The 17088-nt window shown below is 47.6% G+C and overlaps 1 protein-coding gene and 1 long non-coding RNA gene across 3 annotated transcripts; both read left to right on the top strand.

Moving 5' to 3' along the window:
• Positions 1–953: 953 nt before the first annotated feature.
• On the top strand, positions 954–3461 carry LOC123165419 (3-ketoacyl-CoA synthase 11). Of its 2 annotated transcripts, none has more exons than XM_044583057.1 (2): positions 954–1184; positions 1626–3461. In XM_044583057.1, exon 2 carries the CDS (start codon positions 1630–1632, stop codon positions 3193–3195), a length of 1566 nt encoding a protein of 521 aa, XP_044438992.1. In that variant the 5' UTR covers positions 954–1184; positions 1626–1629; the 3' UTR covers positions 3196–3461. The 2 variants fall into 2 exon arrangements, with proteins under 2 accessions (XP_044438992.1, XP_044438993.1); XM_044583058.1 differs by having other exon boundaries at positions 962–1184; positions 1629–3461.
• A 3660-nt stretch (positions 3462–7121) lies between these two features.
• LOC123165243 (uncharacterized) lies at positions 7122–16681 on the top strand. The gene is made up of 4 exons (XR_006482873.1): positions 7122–7251; positions 8486–8488; positions 15729–15733; positions 16668–16681. It is a non-coding gene; the product is annotated as an uncharacterized lncRNA (long non-coding RNA).
• Positions 16682–17088: the final 407 nt, after the last annotated feature.

Genomic DNA, 17088 nt, shown 5'->3' with positions numbered 1-17088 from the left:
TTAAATACATTTTGATGAGCTTTTTTAAGTTTCAACTTCTGAAACTTGATACATGCGACACACAAAATCATAAGCTTTAGAACATGGATCGACAAAATCGTAAGTTTTAAGTTTTAACTCTGAAACTTGATACGTGCGACCGGCAAAATCGTAAGTTTTGGATCCCACGACCGACAAAATCGTAAGTTCTAAACTTCAACTCTGAAACTTGGCACGTGTGACCGGCAAAATCGTAAGTTTTGGATCCCGCGACCGACAAAATCGTAAGTTCTAAACTTCAACTCTGAAACTTGGCACGTGCGACCGGCAGAATCGTAAGTTTTGGAACCTGCGACCGACAAAATCGTAAGTTCTGCGTAGCCGAATTTCGAGCTTTTAGGCATGTTTTTGGGACGCGCGGTCATTCAAGGTTGTTGGGTTCTACATCACTCGTGTTTCCTTTTGAAGGACTCTTCGGTTAAAAGAAGGACCCCTCTAGCTAGCGACGGTCCGCCAGCTAGGGGTGGCATTTGCGAACTGCCTGGATGGCAGTTTTAGCGTTTGGGGATGTCAGTTTTACAAAAAGCATGGCATTTTGTTTATTTTAGTGCATTTTTCATCTAGAAACTGCCACCATCAGATCTTGATCGTGTGGCAACCAGAGGGGTCGCTGGAAGGGCGTTCCTGGCGACTGTTCGTCCGGTAACATTATTACCGTAAAAGAAACTCTAGAAATTTTAAAGGATTAAAAAAGAAAACCAACAGTTGACGGTCAAATATTGCAGTGTCAAAGTCCAACACTGAAACCGAGAGGAGGGAGGACGTCATGGATACTTCGAGGAAAGCCAGGCGAGGTCACGCAGAGCCGCCGCGGACTCGGAGGTTGGAACTAACCGAAACAAAACAGAGAAGAAAAGGCGACGTGACTTTCCTTCTCCTGCGTGTCTCTCCCAGCTGCTGCTTGGCTTGTTTCCCGTGCCGTTTTCTCCTCTGCCTCTCCTCTCCTCTCTCCCCTATTAAAGACACGCGAGGCCGAGCTGCCTGCCACCACGCGCTGCTCGCGGCCGGATTGGTGCCACGCACAGGCACAGAGAGAGAAGCGAGGCGGGGCGGCGGAGTGGCTCGAGTCGTCTTCCGCTCCTCCTCGTCCTCCTCCCACGCGCAACGGATCGGGGGATTCGGCCGCTTCTACCGGCGTTGCCTGGGTACGTCTCAAAACCTCCCCTGTCTCCGAGCTGTGCCGGCGGTCTAGTCTCGATTTGATTTGACGCATTGTTCGAGCTCTGCGTTGTGGATTGGCGGTGGCTGCCGGAGTGGCTGCCGTCGCGCGGCTGTTCTTGGTCCCCGGGAGTTCTGTGGCGGTCTCTGATCTCTCAGTGGTCGCTGAATTGTTTTCCCCTGAGCTGGTGCGGTCGTTGGCTCGTCGCACTGGTAGAAGAAATAATCTTGTTTCAGTCTTGTTACATCTCGGAGGAAAACTGTTTTTCTTTCAGTACTTTCCGTGCTCGCTCGTTGCATGTGTAATCCGTGCGGGGTTTTGGGATCGCTGCCCGGGAACGCGATAGATTTGCATCTCGGATTCCAGAATTCTTGTCGTAGGATTCCTGAAATTCGTTTTAACTGTTGTTTTCTGTTTTGTTTGTCAGTAGAATGGATTCTCCGGCGCCCAATGCCGCCAACCCGCCGCCGGCGGCGGCTGAGCCAGCAACGCAGCCGCGGCGGCTGCCAGACTTCCTCCAGTCGGTGCGGCTCAAGTACGTGAAGCTGGGGTACCACCACCTCATCTCCCACGGCACGTACCTGCTGCTGTCGCCGCTCATGGCCCTGGTGGCCGTGCAGCTCTCCACCGTGTCCCCGGGCGACCTCGCCGACCTGTGGGAGCAGCTCCGGTTCAACCTCGTCTCCGTGCTCGTCTGCTCCACCCTCCTCGTCTTCCTCTCCACCGTCTACTTCCTCACCCGCCCCCGCCCCGTCTACCTCGTCGACTTCGCCTGCTACAAGCCGGAGCCGGAGCGCCGGTGCACGCGCCAGACCTTCATGCGCTGCTCCGAGGCCACCGGGTCCTTCACCGACGCCAACCTCGACTTCCAGCGCAAGATCCTCGAGCGGTCGGGGCTGGGCGAGGACACCTACCTGCCCCCCGCCGTGCTGCGGGTGCCCCCCAACCCGTGCATGGACGAGGCGCGCAAGGAGGCCAGCACCGTCATGTTCGGCGCCATCGACCAGCTGCTGGAGAAGACCGGGGTGAGGCCCAAGGACATCGGCATCCTGGTCGTCAACTGCAGCCTGTTCAACCCGACGCCGTCGCTGTCGGCCATGGTGGTGAACCATTACAGGCTGAGGGGCAACGTCGTGAGCTACAACCTGGGCGGGATGGGCTGCAGCGCCGGGCTGCTGTCAATCGACCTCGCCAAGGACCTGCTGCAGGTGCACCCCAACTCGTACGCGCTGGTGATCAGCATGGAGAACATCACCCTCAACTGGTACTTCGGGAACGACCGGTCCATGCTGGTGTCCAACTGCCTGTTCCGGATGGGCGGCGCGGCGATCCTGCTCTCCAACCGGCGGGCCGACCGGCGGCGGTCCAAGTACGAGCTGGTGCACACGGTGCGCACCCACAAGGGCGCGGACGACAGGTGCTTCGGCTGCGTGACGCAGCAGGAGGACTCGGCCGGCAAGGTGGGCGTGTCGCTCTCCAAGGACCTGATGGCGGTGGCTGGCGACGCGCTCAAGACCAACATCACGACCCTCGGCCCGCTGGTGCTCCCGCTGTCGGAGCAGCTGCTGTTCATGGCCACCTTGGTCGCCAAGAAGGCGTTCAAGGTGAAGATCAAGCCCTACATCCCGGACTTCAAGCTGGCGTTCGAGCACTTCTGCATCCACGCGGGCGGGCGCGCCGTGCTGAACGAGCTGGAGAAGAACCTGGGGCTGACGGAGTGGCACATGGAGCCGTCGCGGATGACGCTGTACCGGTTCGGCAACACGTCGAGCAGCTCGCTGTGGTACGAGCTGGCCTACAGCGAGGCCAAGGGCCGCATCGGGCGGCGCGACAGGGTCTGGCAGATCGCCTTCGGCTCCGGGTTCAAGTGCAACAGCGCCGTGTGGAGGGCGCTGCGCGCGGTGGCGCCGGAGGCGGAGGCGAGCAACCCGTGGGCGGACGAGATCGACCGCTTCCCCGTCGAGGTTCCCAGGGTCTCCAGGGTTGGCAACGCATGATCTTGTCCGGGCTGGCAACCTTAATTGATTGGGTGATCGCCATTGCCATCTCCTGGTTCAATACCCTTGGGCGGCCTTGGCAACGTGCATGATTGGGCTGTTGTTTTGAGTTGTAGTGGCAAGCATCTGTGGTGGGGGGCGCCTAGGATAAACTTTAGGTGATTCGATGATCAGGCGGGAGTGGTGATTGGATGGGGAAAGAAATCCGCGTTTCATGTGAGATTCCGTTTGTTTTAACGTGATTAGGATCCATCATTTCTGGGTCAGTCCAAGCTTTCTTCTCACTTACGTTGTCCACTCCAGGCCGGAACGGATTGATTCCATCAGTCTATCATCATGCGGGTGTGGGGGTGCAGCATTATATGCCCTCTGCGTACGTGCTGGTGCTGGATTTGCTCGACTGCTCGCTCCTCGCCTCCTGGCCGTCTGTCTTATCTGTCGCGTAATGCGATGGTGCCAATGTTTAAGCTGCCTGCCCGCCCTGGATCATTCCAAGCCGCCGGTGGTTAAGCCTGGCTAGCTCCCGGTTGCTGCACCCTCAAGCTTCTAATAACAACAACCAAAAGGTGCCATTACGGATAAAGATGTGGATTGTGCTTCCGTCCCCAGTGTGGTCGTTGTTACTGCCACTTGTATCTTTTCATTGTACTTTGTATCATATTTTACTTTTATTAACGAAAATACCATAGAACAATAGTTCTATGGTCAGGGCTAAAAAAAAGACACTTTGACAGGGTTCAGAAATGCGTTCCGGACTACGAACCCACCCAGACAGTGGTTGTTGGGTCATGTTTCTACCATAATTTATTGCTCCGGCGATCTAAACGCTCTTATATTTCTTTACGGACCTGGCTTACATTGTTACGGCTTCGACAAACAAACGTGATTAATAATAATAATAATAATAATAATGCAAGGAGTGCGACCTTTCATATTCTATGTGATTTCAGCATGAAGCAATGATGAAAAGGCAAAAGCGTGAGTGGTTTCTTCCCAGAGCTTCTCTTCTCACGGAGACAGTGTGCCTTGTTGAACATATGGTTTATGCATGTATATTGTATACCTCGGCCCACCTCCTAGTCATTGTATAGTTGAGGTTGAGGCCCACTTTGTACTTCATATATACGTGCGCTATGCACCGATCAATACATCGTGTAGCATTGTCAAAACTCTCATTTCCAACATGGTATCATATCTCCGATCCTAAAAACCCTAACCCTTTGCCGCCGCCGCCGCATCACGCCGCCGCTGCCACCACCTGCCGCCGCGTCCCTATGTCGCCGCGCCGCCGCCCACGTGTCCAGCCGCCGCCTCTTCTCCACGCTTCCGCCCTCCCCAAGCCGCGCCGTCCTCCCCCCGTGCCGCCGCACCACCTCCCCTCCCGGACTCATGGCCTCCCCCGGTTCCTCTGGCACAACCTGCAGCCGCCGCACCAACCTGTTCGACGGTCCCGACCCCGTCGTCATCCGCGATCTCAACATCCTCGCTCGGGTTCCCGTCGTCCTCGATCATCCCACCTCCACCTACTATGCCTGGAAGACGTACTTCTCCCTTGTGTTCCGTGAGTACAACCTCCGGGATCACATCGATGGCTCCGTGGATTCCCGCTTCATGGAGGACGATGAGGAGTGGACGTCCATCGACGCCACTCTCATCCGTTGGTTCTACACCACCATCTCGAAGGACCTCTTCCACACGGTGGTCTCCGCCGACGACGACGCTCATGCCGTTTGGACCAAGCTCAACGGCCTCTTCACCGACAACGCGCTCCAATGCAAGGTTTTCTTGCACGGCGAGTTCTTTGGGTGCCAGCAGCTCAACTCGTCCGTTGATGACTATTGCATGCGCCTCAAGAAGCTTGTTGACGAGCTCCGTGACCTCGGTGAGAAGGTCTCCGATGAGCTTCTTCTTAGCACACTCATCGCCGGCCTGAACGACGACTTCGAGAACGCCGCCTCCAACATCCCCCTCATCACCAACCCGACTTTCCCCAAGATCGTCGCGTACCTGAAGCTGGAGGAGAGGAGGATGCGGATGTCGCGTACACGGGCCACCCACACGGCCCTCACCGCCGGTACCTGCGGCGGCGCGGCGCCCACCGCCCCGGTTCCTCCGCCATGGCCTGCACCGGGTCCCTTCCAGGCGCCGCCGCCGCCCGGGTTCCCCTACCCGCAGCCGCCGCAGGCTCCCCCGCCGCCCCCGCCGAGCAGCAGCAGCGCCGCGGTGGCCGACGTGGCCGCAGCAGCCACAGCAGCAGTCGGCCGCCCAAGGCGGGGCGCCGCGCCACCTGCAGCAGCCGCTCCCGCCGACGCCCTGGCAGGTGCTATCTCTTGAGCATGTGTTGGTTTTCCCTTGAAGAGGAAAGGGTGATGCAGCAAAGTAGCGTAAGTATTTCCTTCAGTTTTGAGAACCAAGGTATCAGTCCCGTAGGAGATAACGCACAAGTCACCTAATACCTGCACAAATAATCAAGAACCTTGCAACCAACGCGATAAAGGGGTTCTCAATCCCTTCACGGTCACTCGCAAAAGTGAGACCTAATAAAGATACCAAAGTAAATATTTTTGGTATTTTTTTGTATAGATTGGAAAGTAAAGATTGCAAAATAGTAAACGAGATGCGATGTAAATAAAAGAGATGCAATATAATAAGAAAGAGACCCGGGGGCCATAGGTTTCACTAGTGGCTTCTCTAAAGATAGCATGTATAACGGTGCGTGAACAAATTACTGTCGAGCAATTGATAGAAAGGCGCATAGTTATGAAGATATCTAAAGCAATGATCATGAATATAGGCATCACATCCGTGTCAAGTAGACCGAAACGATTCTGCATCTACTACTATTACTCCACACATCGACCGCTATCCAGCATGCATCTAGAGTATTAAGTTCATAAGAACAGAGTAACGCATTAAGCAAGATGACATGATGTAGAGGGATAAACTCAAGCAATATGATATAAACCCCATCTTTTTATCCTCGATGGCAACAATACAATACGTGCCTTGCTGCCCCTACTGTCACTGGGAAAGGACACCTCAAGATTGAACCCAAAGCTAAGCACTTCTCCCATTGCAAGAAAGATCAATCTAGTAGGCCAAACTAAACCGATAATTCGAAGAGACTTGCAAAGATATCAAATCATGCATATAAGAATTCAGAGAAGAACCAAATAATATTCATAGATAATCTTGTTCATAAATCCACAATTCATCGGATCTCGGCAAACACACCGCAAAAGAGTATTACATCGAATAGACCTCCAAGAACATCGAGGAGAACTTTGTATTGAGAATCAAAGAGAGGGAAGAAGTCATCTAGCTAAGAACTATGGACCCTAAGGTCTGTGGTAAACTACTCATGCTTCATCGGAGAGGCAATGGCATTGATGTAGAAGCCCTCCGTGATCGATTCCCCCTCCGGGAGATCGCCGGAAAAGGCCCCAAGATGGGATCTCACGGGTACAGAAGGTTGCGGTAGTGGAAAAGTGGTTTCGTGGCTCTCCTTGATCGATCTAGGGTATAAGAGTATATATAGGCGAAAGAAGTACGTCGGTGGAGCTACGAGGGGCCCACGAGGGTGGGGGCGCGCCCTTCTGCCTCGTGGTCGCCTCGTGGCATTCCAGACTTCAACTCGAAGTCTTATGGATTGCTTTTGGTCCAAGAAAGACCATCGCGAAGGTTTCATTCCGTTTGGACTCCGTTTGGTATTCCTTTTCCGCGAAACTCTAAAATAGGCACACAAAAAACAGAAACTGGCACTGGGCCTCTGGTTAATAGGTTAGTCCGAAAAATAATATAAAAGAGCATATTAAAGCCCATTAAACATCCAAAACAGATAATATAATAGCATGGAACAATCAAAAATTATAGATACGTTGGAGACGTATCAAGCATCCCCAAGCTTAATTCCTGCTCGACTCCACTGCTGCCCCCCGTGGGAGTCCGGGTCGTGTCTCAGTCCCAGTGTGGCTGATCATCCGAAAAGACCAGCTAAGCATCATTGGCTTGGTCAGCCTTTACCTGACCAACTACCTAATACTACGCAGGCTCATCGTCCTCGAGTAGGTAAATGATAAAAATAGAATTTTTGATGTGGAATGCTACCTAACATAATTATCAATGTAATTTTCTTTATTGTGGCATGAATGTTCAGATCCGAAAGATTCAAAACAAAAGTTTAATATTGACATAAAAAATAATAATACTTCAAGCATACTAATAAAGCAATCATGTCTTCTCAAAATAACATGGCCGAAGAAAGCTATCCCTCCAAAATCATATAGTCTGGCTATGCTCTATCTTCATCACACAAAATATTTAAATCATGCACAACCCCGATGACAAGCCAAGCAATTGTTTCATACTTTTGATGTTCTCAAACTTTTTCAATATTCACGCAATACATGAGCGTGAGCCATGGACATAGCACTATAGGTGGAATAGAATGGTGGTTGTGGAGAAGACAAAAAGGAAGAAGATAGTCTCACATCAACTAGGCGTATCAACGGGCTATGGAGATGCCCATCAATAGATATCAATGTGAGTGAGTAGGGATTGCCATGCAACGGATGCACTAGAGCTATAAGTGTATGAAAGCTCAAAAAGAAACTAAGTGGGTGTGCATCCAACTCGCTTGCTCACGAAGACCTAGGGCATTTTGAGGAAGCCCGTCATTGGAATATACAAGCCAAGTTCTATAATGAAAGATTCCCGCTAGTATATGAAAGCGACGACATAGGAGACTCTCTATCATGAAGATCATGGTGCTACTTTAAAGCACAAGTGTGGAAAAAGGATAGTAGCATTGCCCCTTCTCTCTTTTTTTATTTGGGCCTTTCTCCTTTTTTTCTTTTTATGGCCTCTTTTTCTCTTTTTATTTTTTTCGTCTGGAGTCTCATCTCGACTTGTGGGGGAATCATAGTCTCCATCATCGTTTCTTCACTGGGACAATGCTCCAATAATGAAGATCATCACACTTTTATTTACTTACAACTCAATACTTAGAACAAAATATGACTCTATGTGAATGCCTCCGGCGGTGTACCGGGATTGTGCAATGAATCAAGAGTGACGTGTATGAAAGAATTTATGAAGGTGGCTTTGCCACAAATACGATGTCAACTACATGATCATGCAAAGCAATATGACAATGATGAAGCATGTCATAATAAACGGAACGGTGGAAAGTTGCATGGCAATATATCTCGGAATGGCTATGAAAATGCCATAATAGGTAGGTACGGTGGCTGTTTTGAGGAAGGTAAATGGTGGGTTTATGGTACCGGAGAAAGTTGCGCGGTACTAGAGAGGCTAGCAACGGTGGAAGGGTGAGAGTGTGTATAATGCATGGACTCAACATTAGTCATAAAGAACTCACATACTTATTGCAAAAATCTATTAGTTATCGAAACAAAGTACTACGCGCATGCTCCTAGGGGGATAGATTGGTAGGAAAAGACCATCGCTCGTCCCTGACCGCCACTCATAAGGAAGACAATCAAAAAAATAAATCATGCTCCGACTTCATCACATAACGGTTCACTATACGTGCATGCTACGGGAATCACAAACTTTAACACAAGTATCTCTCAAATTCATAACTACTCAACTAGCATGACTCTAATATCACCATCTTCATATCTCAAAACAATCATAAGGAGTCAAACTTCTCATAGTATTCAATGCACTTTATATGAAAGTTTTTATTATACCCATCTTGGATGCCCATCATATTAGGACTAATTTTATAACCAAAGCAAATTACCATGCTGTTCTAAAAGACTCTCAAAATAATATAAGTGAAGCATGAGAGATCAATAATTTCTATAAAATAAAACCACCACTGTGCTCTAAAAAGATATAAGTGAAGCACTAGAGCAAAATTATCTAGCTCAAAAAATATAAGTGAAGCACATAGAGTATTCTAATAAATTCCGATTCATGCGTGTCTCTCCCAAAAGGTGTGTACAGCAAGGATGATTGTGGAAAACTAAAAAGCAAAGACTCAAATCATACAAGACGCTCCAAGCAAAACACATATCATGTGGTGAATAAATATATAGCCTCAAGTAAAGTTACCGATAAACGAAGACGAAAGAGGGGATGCTCCCCAAGCTTAGGCTTTTGGTTGTCCTTGAATTTTACCTTGGGGTGCCTTGGCATCCCCAAGCTTAGGCTCTTGCCACTCCTTATTCCAAAATCGATCAAATCTTTACCCAAAAACTTGAAAACTTCACAACACAAAACTTCAACAGAAAATCTCATAAGCTCCGTTAGTGTAAGAAAATAAACCACCACTTTAAGGTACTGTAATGAACTCATTCTTTATTTATATTGGTGTTAAACCTACTGTATTCCAACTTCTCTATGGTTCATACCCCGATACTACTCATAGATTCATCAAAATAAGCAAACAACACACGAAAAAACAGAATCTGTCAAAACAGAACAGTGTGTAGCAATCTGATTTGTTCGAATACTTATGGAACTCCAAAAATTCTGAAAAACTAGAACAACCTGGATAATTTGTATATTAATCTTCTGCAAAAAGAATTAGAATTTTATCACGTTCTGGTGAATTTTAACAATTATTTTCGTGAGCACAAAGTTTATGTCTTCTTCAGCAAGATCAAACAACTATCACCCAAGAAGATCCTATCGGTTCTACTTGGCACAAACTCTTATTAAAACACAAAAAACACAATCATAACAGAAACTAGATGAATTATTTATTACTAAACAGGAATAAAAAGCAAAGAATAAAAATAAAACTGGGTTGCCTCCCAACAAGCGCTATCGTTTAACGCCCCTAGCTAGGCATAAAAGCAAGAATAGATTTAGGTATTGCCATCTTTGGTACTGGGGAAGAAAAGAGAAAATTTCTTATCTATAGCATTTATCTTTCTGTTTTGTGAGCGTACGTGGCCATTAATGGTAGAAGAAAGATTAAGCACACTACGGAAATTTGCATCTAAGCTAGCCTTCATCTCTTTGATAATTTCATTCTGATAAAAACACAAAAGAGAGGTGGAATCAACCTTTTCACTCATGGGGTGCCCAAATATAGCTTTCATCTTTTCATAGGTATCAATGGCATCCCCCTCAAGAAAACCTTCTTCAAAAATAGAATCCAAAACTTGTTTGAAAGAAGAAGGTAAGCCAACATAAAAACTTTTTAAGTAAATCTCAATTTGATATTGGGGCACATAGCTGGCTCGGATCCTTAATAGCCTATCCCAAGCATCTTTCAAAGATTCATCAAGCAAATAACGAAAAAATCCGGGGTCATCTTCATCAAAATTATTCAAACTCTCATCGATAATCCCGGTAGGTCTTTCCATAGCATCATTATTTATGAGCTTAGAAAGGACAGAGGGACTATCAAAAGTATTAAAACCCGGGAGGAAACCCTTAGCCCCTTTTGGTTCGGCCATGGCGATAGAAAGGCAAAGGTTTTCGAAAATCATTTTAGAAGTGGGGGAGAGGAAAACGAGAGGCGAATGACAAATAATGTAATGCAAGGGAGAAGAGTTTATGATGGGTACTTGGTATGTCTTGACTTGGCGTAGATCTCCCCGGCAACGGTGCCAGAAATTCTTCTTGCTACCTCTTGAGCATGCGTTGGTTTTCCCTTGAAGAGGAAAGGGTGATGCACCAAAGTAGCGTAAGTATTTCCCTCAGTTTTGAGAACCAAGATATCAATCCAGTAGGAGACAACGCACAAGTCACCTAATACCTGCACAAACAATCAAGAACCTTGCAACCAACGCGATAAAGGGGTTCTCAATCCCTTCACGGTCACTCGCAAAAGTGAGATCTAATAAAGATAGTAGTAAATATTTTTTGTATTTTGGTTGTATAGATTGGAAAGTAAACATTGCAAAATAGTAAACGAGATGCGATGTAAATAAAAGAGATGCAACATAATAAGAAAGAGACCCGGGGGCCATAGGTTTCACTAGTGGCTTCTCTCAAGATAGCATGTATTACGGTGGGTGAAAAAATTACTATCGAGCAATTGATAGAAAAGCGCATAGTTATGAAGATATCTAAGGCAATGATCATGAATATAGGCATCACGTCCGTGTCAAGTAGACCGAAACGATTCTGCATCTACTACTATTACTCCACACATCGACCGTTATCCAGCATGCATCTAGAGTATTGAGTTCATAAGAACAGAGTAACGCATTAAGCAAGATGACATGATGTAGAGGGATAAACTCAAGGAGTATGATATAAACCCCATCGTTTTATCCTCGATGGCAACAATACAATATGTGCCTTGCTGCCCCTACTGTCACTGGGAAAGGACACCGCAAGATTGAACCCAAAGCTAAGCATTTCTCCCATTGCAAGAAAGATCAATCTAGTAGGCCAAACTAAACCGATAATTCGAAGAGACTTGCAAAGATATCAAATCATGCATATAAGAATTCAGAGAAGAACCAAATAATATTCATAGATAATCTTGTTCATAAATCCACAATTCATCGGATCTCGGCAAACACACCGCAAAAGAGTATTACATTGAATAGATCTCCAAGAACATCGAGGAGAACTTTGTATTGAGAATCAAAGAGAGAGAAGAAGCCATCTAGCTAATAACTATGGACCCGAAGGTCTGTGGTAAACTACTCACGCTTCATCGGAGAGGCAATGGTGTTGATGTAGATGTCCTCCGTGATCGATTCCCCCTCCGGCAGATCGCCAGAAAAGGCCCCAAGATGGGATCTCACGGGTACAGAAGGTTGCGGCGGTGGAAAAGTGGTTTCGTGGCTCTCCCTGATCGATCTAGGGTATAAGAGTATATATAGGCGAAAGAAGTACGTCGGTGGAGCTACGAGGGACCCACGAGGGTGGGGGGCGCGCCTACCCCCCTGGGCGCGCCCTCCTGCCTCGTGGCCGCCTCGTGGCGTTCCAGACTTCAACTCCAAGTCTTCTGGATTGCTTTCGGTCCAAGAAAGATCATCGCGAAGGTTTTATTCCGTTTGGACTCCGTTTGGTATTGCTTTTCTGTGAAACTCTAAAATAGGCAAAAAAAAACAGAAACTGGCACTAGACCACCGGTTAATAGGTTAGTCCCAAAAATAATATAAAAGAGCATATTAAAGCCCATAAAACATCCAAAACAGATAATATAATAGCATGGAACAATCAAAAATTATAGATACGTTGGAGACGTATCAGCAGGCCGGCCAGAACCCCTGGACGGGGGTCGTTCACGTGTACTCCATGCCCGTACCGCGCGCCCCCGTCCCCGGCTTCTTCGGCGCCCGCCCCGCCATTCATCAGGCGTTTCACGTGGCTCCTCTGCCGTACGCGCCTGCGCTGCCCTATGGCCCCTCGGCGGCCTATGGGCTGCCTTCGGCCGGTGGGATCGCGGCGCCGCCTCCACAGCCGTTGTCGTCGGCCCGGGCCCTCCCGCCGGCGCCTTGGGACCCCGCGCTGCTAGCGGCCTCCACACCGCCCCCACGCCGCAGCAGTACACTGGCGGTGGCGACTGGTATATGGACACCGGCGCCATGGCTCACATGGCCGCCAACCCCGGTAACCTTCTTACCGCTCACCCCGTTCACACCGCTGCTCGAATTACCGTGGGCGACGGGTCCTCCATGCCTATTCCTCATGTGGTCATGCCGCTTTTCCTTCTAACTCCATGCCATTATATCTTTCTAACGTACTTGTCTCTCCTGACATCATTGTAGGATCGAAAGTATGTCTAGAGGGGGTGATTAGACTACTTGACCAAATAAAAATCTTGCATTTTCCCAATTTTAGTTCTTGGCAGATTTTAGCAACTTTGCACAAGTCAAGCAATCAACCTACACATGCAATTCTAAGAGTATAGCAGCGGAATGTAAAATAATTGCATATGAAGGTAAAGGAGGAGTTTGAGGGAGCAAACGCAGTGTTGACACGGAGATTTTTTATCCGTGGTTCCGATAGGTGGTGCTATCGTACATCCACGTTGATGGAGACTTCAACCCACGAAGGGTAACGGTTGCGCGAGTCCACGGAGGGCTCCACCCACGAAGGGTCCACGAAGAAGCAACCTTGTCTATCCCACCATGGCCGTCGCCCACGAAGGACTTGCCTCACTAGGGTAGATCTTCACGAAGTAGGCGATCTCCTTGCCCTTACAAACTCCTTGGTTCAACTCCACAATCTTGACGGAGGCTCCCAAGTGACACCTAGCCAATCTAGGAGACACCACTCTCCAAGAAGTAACAAATGGTGTGTTGATGATGAACTCCTTGCTCTTGTGCTTCAAATGATAGTCTCCCCAACACTCAACTCTCTCTCACAGGATTTGGATTTGGTGGAAAGAAGATTTGAGTGGAAAGCAACTTGGGGAAGGCTAGAGATCAAGATTTATGTGGTTGGAATGGATATCTTGACCTCAACACAAGTGTAGGTGGTTCTCTCTCAGAAAATATGTGTTGGAAGTGTAGGCATGTTCTGATGGCTCTCTCCACGAATGAAGAGTGGGTGGAGGGGTATATATAGCCTCCACACAAAATCTAACCGTTACACACAAATCACCAAACTCGGTGGGACCGATTCAGAGAACTCGGTCAGACCGATTTGGTTCATAATGTGACCGTTAGGCATTTCGGTGGGACCGACATGTCAACTCGGTGGGACCGATTTCATTAGGGTTAGGGCATAACGTAATCTCGGTGAGACCGATTACACAAACTCGGTGAGACCGATTTTGGTAATAGACTAACAGAGAGTTGGTCAGGCAAACTCGGTGGGACCGATTCGCTCATCTCGGTTGGACCGAAACGTTACGAAAAGGAAACAGAGTGTTTGCATTGCAATCTCGGTGGGACCGATCGCTCATCTCGGTTTGACCGAAACGTTACGAAGGGAAACAGAGAGATTACAATCCCATCTCGGTGAGACCGAGATCCCTATCGGTGAGACCGAAAAGACTAGGGTTTCTGGCAGTGGCTATGTCAACTGAACTCGGTGGCTCCGGATATGAAATTTCGGTGGGGCCGAGTTGGACTTTTTGGTTTGGGACATATGTGGATGTGAGAAAGTAGTGGAGGGTTTTGGAGCATATCACTAAGCATTTTGAGCAAGAACCTCATTAAGCAACACCTCATCCCTTCTTAATAGTATTGGCTTTTCCTATAGACTCAATGTGATCTTGGATCACTAAAATAGAAAATGTAGAGTCTTGTGCTTTGAGCTTGAGCCAATCTTTTGTCCTTAGCATTTTGAAGGGTCCACTTTCTAATCCATGCCATGCCAATCATTGAGCTTTCCTGAAATATTTATCTTGAAATAGCATTAGCTCAATGAGCTATATGTTGTTAGGAATTACCAAAACCACCCAGGGATAGTTGCACTTTCAATCTCCCCCTTTTTGGTAATTGATGACAACATATAGATCAAAGCTTCGACAAATGATAATAAGATTGAAAAACATCGTCGCTTTGAGAAGTATGTGATAAGCAAGAGCTCCCCCTAAATTTGTGCATTATTTTAAAATTTGCTTTTGAATGCAAATGCACAATCGATTAGGATCATGGGTTACTCTTCCATGTCACATACATCTTGGTGGAGCGCTCAAAATGATAGAAATTAAAAACATGCACTCATCACCAAGCAAATTGAATGATCATAGAGGATATGAAAGATAATATCATCCAACAAGCATTAAGGTAGCATATGATCAAACACATGATCAAACAAGTATCTCACAAGGACATAAAGTATCTCACACAAGCACACAATAAAAGTTTCAACCAAAATAGCAAGAGAGATAAAAAGGCAACACTCTCTCTCGAAGCCTATGATCTATACATTTTTCTCCCCCTTTGGCAACAAGTTACCAAAAAGTTCAAAAATGCATAGTGCTAAACGACTCTCAGGCTTGCTCTTCGGTAGGAGGTGTTGAGAGAACTCCAAGGACGAAGGCTTCAGATGAAGTAGCTGGAGCTGGTGGAGTAGCTGCTGGAGGTGGAACTGGAGCTGTAGCTGCTGGTGCTGATGCTGTAGCTCTAGTGTCTGTCACTGGCACTGCAGCAGATCTCTGTCCTCTGGGCACTCTACAAAAGCATCTGTGGTAGACTTGCCCTTCTTCTCCTCTGCTTCCTCCTGGAGCTGCTCAACTGCAGTTTGGATCTCTGTTACTTTGACATCAAGGTCATAGAATTTCTGCTCAATGATCCTCTCCAAACTCTCCTGGTTCTTGGTCAGGGTGGCCAAGCCCTTCTCAATCCTCAGGGTGGATTGGATCAGATATCCAAGCTGGTCTTGCTTGCTCTTCAAGAATACCTGAGATGCCTCTTCTACAGTTGGCATCTTTGCAGCTTTCTCGGCTTTAGCCTTCTCTCTCTTCTCATGTGCTTGAGCTGAAGATGGTTCATTCTCATTCATCACCACTGTGTTGTCTTCAAATTCAGGGTATATGGCCAGATGCTCCTTATCCAAAAGATATGTGCTTGTGCCCATCTTTGAGTTGATGAGCTCCTGAATTCGTGGAGCATACCCACAGCTTCTCTTCTGGTCAGCAGCAGTCCTCTTGATTGTCTCAACAATCAAACTCATGACCTTGAACTTCTGTGGGACATCAAATATATGCAGCAAGTTTATAGCATGTCCTCTGATCATCTTGTGATCACCTGACTTGGGTAGCAGAGTGTGCCTTAGAATCCAGTTTATGGTAGGTAGACCAGATAGCAAGAAGTGGACAGATCCAAACTTATGTGTATCCAAAGCAGCATCTGGGATCTCTTTGTACATGTTAGCCATTGTATTGTGGTCTTTCTTCTTCTCTGCATAAACATCCAAGTCATCCTCATGTTCATCAGGAGCATTGATAAGCTTGGCCCACTCATCAACTGTAGACTGGTATCTAGTACCCTCAGACATGCATACTATCCTTCCATCTAGATAGAAGTGGGCAGTGGAGTAAAACTGCATGATGAGCTCATCATTCCACTTAGTGAGCTTCTGGGCAACAAAGTGTCAACTCCACATGCCTTGAAGCTATCAAGCACACCAGGGAAGTGATCCTCATTCTCCTTGATGAACTCCCAGTCAACCCATCTCATGTCACACACTATGGGCTTCTTATCAAGCAGAATTGTCTCATAGAAGTCCTGTTTTTCCTTAGTGTGAAATCTGTAGTCCACAACAGTTCTTCTCCTGATAGCATATGGATCAGACTGTCTCCATAGTCTCAATCCTGTATCCTTCCTGATTTTCATGTTTTCTGCAACTGGGTGTGCATCATTGTGGTCAGGGATCTTGGGTTTCAGCTTCCTCAACACAACAGAGTCATCATCTTCTTCTTCAGCAGCTTCAGGCACCGGGGCCTTGTTCTTCTCTTCGGCAGGGATGTTTCTAGTGCTTCTCTTGGGTTTAGGCTTTGGAGCTGGAGCAGCAGTCTTGGGAGCAGATTTGGGCTTAGATGGAGCAGCCCCTGATCTAATTGCATCTCCCATGAGCTTTTGAGTTTTGGGTGCTGGTGCGGCATCCTCTTCTGAATCTTTCCTCATTGAGGGCTTGCCAAGAACTCTGGCAGTAGTGGTTCTGGCCCTCATCTTCTTCTTATCCTCACCAGCTGCTTATTCTTTAGATTCAATGGTGAACTTCATGGTTTCACCTGTGGCAACTTTTCTTGGCTTAGACATGGGTTGTCTTCTTGCTGGAGCCTTTGTTTTCAGTCCAGGCTTTGTTGCAGCAGCTGTGCCATACTCTTTCTTCAGCACCTTTTTCCTTTGAAGTGGCTTCATCTTCAACAGCCACATAGTCCCCATGTTCTGAATCAGAAGTCCTCTTCTTCCTTGTCCTGGTGGCAGCCTTTGGCAAGTTGCTGGGAGTGCTCCTGCTGCCTTCATCATAGCTGCTAGAGGGATCTGAACCCTC

The sequence above is a fragment of the Triticum aestivum genome, chromosome 7D (assembly GCF_018294505.1).
Source record: "Triticum aestivum cultivar Chinese Spring chromosome 7D, IWGSC CS RefSeq v2.1, whole genome shotgun sequence".
Lineage (NCBI taxonomy): Eukaryota > Viridiplantae > Streptophyta > Magnoliopsida > Poales > Poaceae > Triticum > Triticum aestivum.
This window is presented reverse-complemented; position numbering and strand designations above follow the sequence as displayed.

What these genes read in the sequence shown, in the direction of transcription:
- LOC123165419 (XM_044583057.1), top strand. Translation starts at nt 1,630, where the DNA reads ATGGATTCTCCGGCGCCCAATGCCGCCAACCCGCCGCCGGCGGCGGCT.